General features: G+C 52.7%; 1 protein-coding gene across 1 annotated transcript in view; it reads right to left on the reverse strand.

Annotated features, from left to right (window-relative positions):
* Positions 1 to 2550, reverse strand: part of LOC102774249 (inter-alpha-trypsin inhibitor heavy chain H3) — a gene marked incomplete at its 5' end in the record, with an annotated part of 8723 nt that extends 6173 nt beyond the window's left edge. The window contains 3 exons of the mRNA XM_015559533.1: positions 999 to 1260; positions 1561 to 1686; positions 2261 to 2550. Coding sequence (XP_015415019.1) covers positions 999 to 1260; positions 1561 to 1686; positions 2261 to 2550 — 678 coding nt within the window. The remainder of the gene's footprint in view (positions 1 to 998; positions 1261 to 1560; positions 1687 to 2260) is intronic.
* Between the last annotated feature and the right edge of the window lie 222 nt (positions 2551 to 2772).

Consider the following 2772-nt stretch of genomic DNA (forward strand, 5'->3'; position numbering starts at 1 on the left):
TGGGATGGTTGTGACGGACGGCGTGGAGGTTGTTGAGTCCCACAGGCTGGGCTGGGCCTGGCCTGACCTCCACTTCTACATGGGCCTGGCTGTGCCGTTCAGTGTGTGGGAGCCCCCTCCGCTACCCCAACCCTGCACCCAGAAAAATACAGGCGTTCTTGCTCTAGAAAGCACTCAAGAAATGCTTGTTGGAATGAAGGGAAGGAGGAGAGGACAGGAGGAGAGGCTGCCTAGAGAAGGTGTAGGGTGGCAGCAGGTGGCGATGGAGGCCCAGGGGTCCACGGTGGAGGCCGAAATGCAGGCACCTGCGCCAGGAAAGGTTGGTGTTGCCAGATTTAGTGAATGAAAGTACAAGACATGCGGTTGAGTTGGAATGTCAAATATATAAGAAGTTAAATTTGTTATAAATATGTCTGTTATGGCCTGAGTTGTGTGCCCCCCAAATACCCAAATACGTAGGTTAAATTCCTTACCCCCAGTACCTCAAGATGTGGCCTTGTTTGGACACAGGGTCTTTAGAGGTGACCTATTCAAAATGAGGTCTTTGGGATGGACCCTAGTGCAATGTGCCTGGTGTCCTTATGAAAAGGGACAGACACACACAGGGGAGAGGATGTGAAGAGACAGGGAGAGAGGCCTGGCAGATCCCCCCTTGGGGCCCTCACAAGGAACTAACCCTGTTGACACCTTGATCTTGGACGTCCAGCCTGCAGAACTGTGAGTCAGTACATTTCTGCTGTAAGCCCCTCAGTTTGTAGCACTTTGCCCTGGCAGCCCCAGCAATCTAATACCATGTGCTATGCAATCTTTAGGGCAGACTTACACTAAAATGTTACTTTTTCCCCCCAGAAATTCATATTTAAGCGATGTCCTCTATGTGCTGTGGCAAGCCTATGGAGGAACCCCTTCTGTGCAGCCCGATGACGAAGCTAGAACCATTAATGATGGGTAAGAGCCAGAGGTAGATTTCAACTTAAGCGGAAGTTCTTTCTAATTATTGAAATGACCACCTGATGGCACAGCTCCCTGAGGAAGGAGTGAGCCCCTCATTCCTGGAGGGGTGCAAGACAAGGCATACCTGCAGCTGCAAGTTGGCATCGGAATCCTCATAAATGCGCCGGGCGAACCCATCGTTCTCCAGGGCCAAGCTTTCCAGGAAGTTATAATTCAGATTGTTGCCAAAGCCCAGGGTATATAAGGGGAACCTGCCTCCAATGGCACTTAGCACGTTCTCCTGTATTTTAGCGGGTCTGCTTTCACCTGCAGGATAAAGGCGTGTTCACACTCTAGCCACCATCAGTCAACTGTCTAGACCTGCTCTGTCTGAAGAGATCTGACTCCTACACGTGCAGTTCGGGAGGCGTCATGGTCAGGAGCCTTTGTCAGACCAGAGGGTGGGGAGCCCTGGCAGGGGGTGGCAGGTCCCTGCCCTCAAGAGGCTCACACTCCACAGGAGCCCTGGGGAGAGCTGCCCAAGGTCTTGCAGCAAGCGGACTACAGAGCCTGGAGCGGCAGCCAGGCAATGGGGTTCTGATTTAGAGCTATAGCCGCCTGCCTCACCAACATTGGCGTCCCCGTCGGTCAGCATGATGACAATGGAGGTGCTCCTCTCTGGCACTGTGTGCTCCTCCCGGGCCTTGTTCAGCATGCTGATGCCTGTCAGCAGCCCGTCGTTGATGTTGGTCACTGGCACACAGAGAGAGCCCCATGGTAGGAGGCCCTCAGGAGACCATGATGGAAGAGGGGGTAGGGACATTAGGCCCTGCTCATGTGCGCAAGGACTCTGTCTGCCAGTACGTGGTGGTACCCAGTACACACTGACTAGGGAGTGAAGAATGAATGATTTAACCTTTCAAATGGGGGTCAAACTGCCTCTCAGGGTTGCTGTAGGAATAGAAGCACATGGTGATAGTAAAAACAATTTGGGAAACAGTCAGATGGACTCCCGGCCCTTCACTGGGAGGACAGGGGAGCAGTACAGACATCACTTGTGATTTTCTGTAAGAAACGACCAACAGTAAAGGTTCTCTGTGGCCTGATCATGCTGGGAGTTGGGGTGCACCCGCATCATGGCTTAGAAGCAGACAGATGGGTTTTCTTAGACCCTGAGATCAAGCCTGAGGACCCCACCCACTCCCACCTCTCCCCCAGCCAGGGTCTGCCGGCCTGGCCAGCAAAGCCTGTGCCCCAGGGAGGAGGGAAACAGGCTGCTCAGGCAGAGGGAGGGCAGTGAGAACGTTGCTCTCCCCTCTGTTCTTACTTCCTCGATCTCTAATGTTCTTCACAAACTCCCTGGCCTCCTGGATGTTCTCAGGAGTGGCTTGAACTAAAGTGTCTTTCCAAGTGGTCACATCGGAATCGAACAGGATGAAATTCAGGTAGTCCTCCTCTTTTTTATCCTCCAGGATTTTGAGGAGGGCATCCTTTGTCTGGGAAAGAGAAAGACAGGCAGACAAGAAGCTGGGAGAGGGAGCCACAGGCAGCCTGCTTTCTTCACAGCAGGGCTGGCAGTGGGGCCCCTGTGGCCTGCAACAATGGGGGTGGCCATTTCTGCCTTTTTAATCCTATTCTCCATCCTCCTCTTTCACTGGAAACATCAGCTTTGTCCACTTAAAACAAAACTGTCGCCCATCCTGGGTGGCTCAGTTGGGGGAGTGTTTTCCGTACTCCAAAGAGGCTGTAGGTTTGATTTCTGGTCAGGGCAAATACCTAGGTTGTAGGTTCAATCCGCAGTTGGTTCACCTACAGGAGGCTACCGATTTATATTTCTCT

Source organism: Myotis davidii, unplaced genomic scaffold, assembly GCF_000327345.1.
Source record: "Myotis davidii unplaced genomic scaffold, ASM32734v1 scaffold12614, whole genome shotgun sequence".
NCBI lineage: Eukaryota > Metazoa > Chordata > Mammalia > Chiroptera > Vespertilionidae > Myotis > Myotis davidii.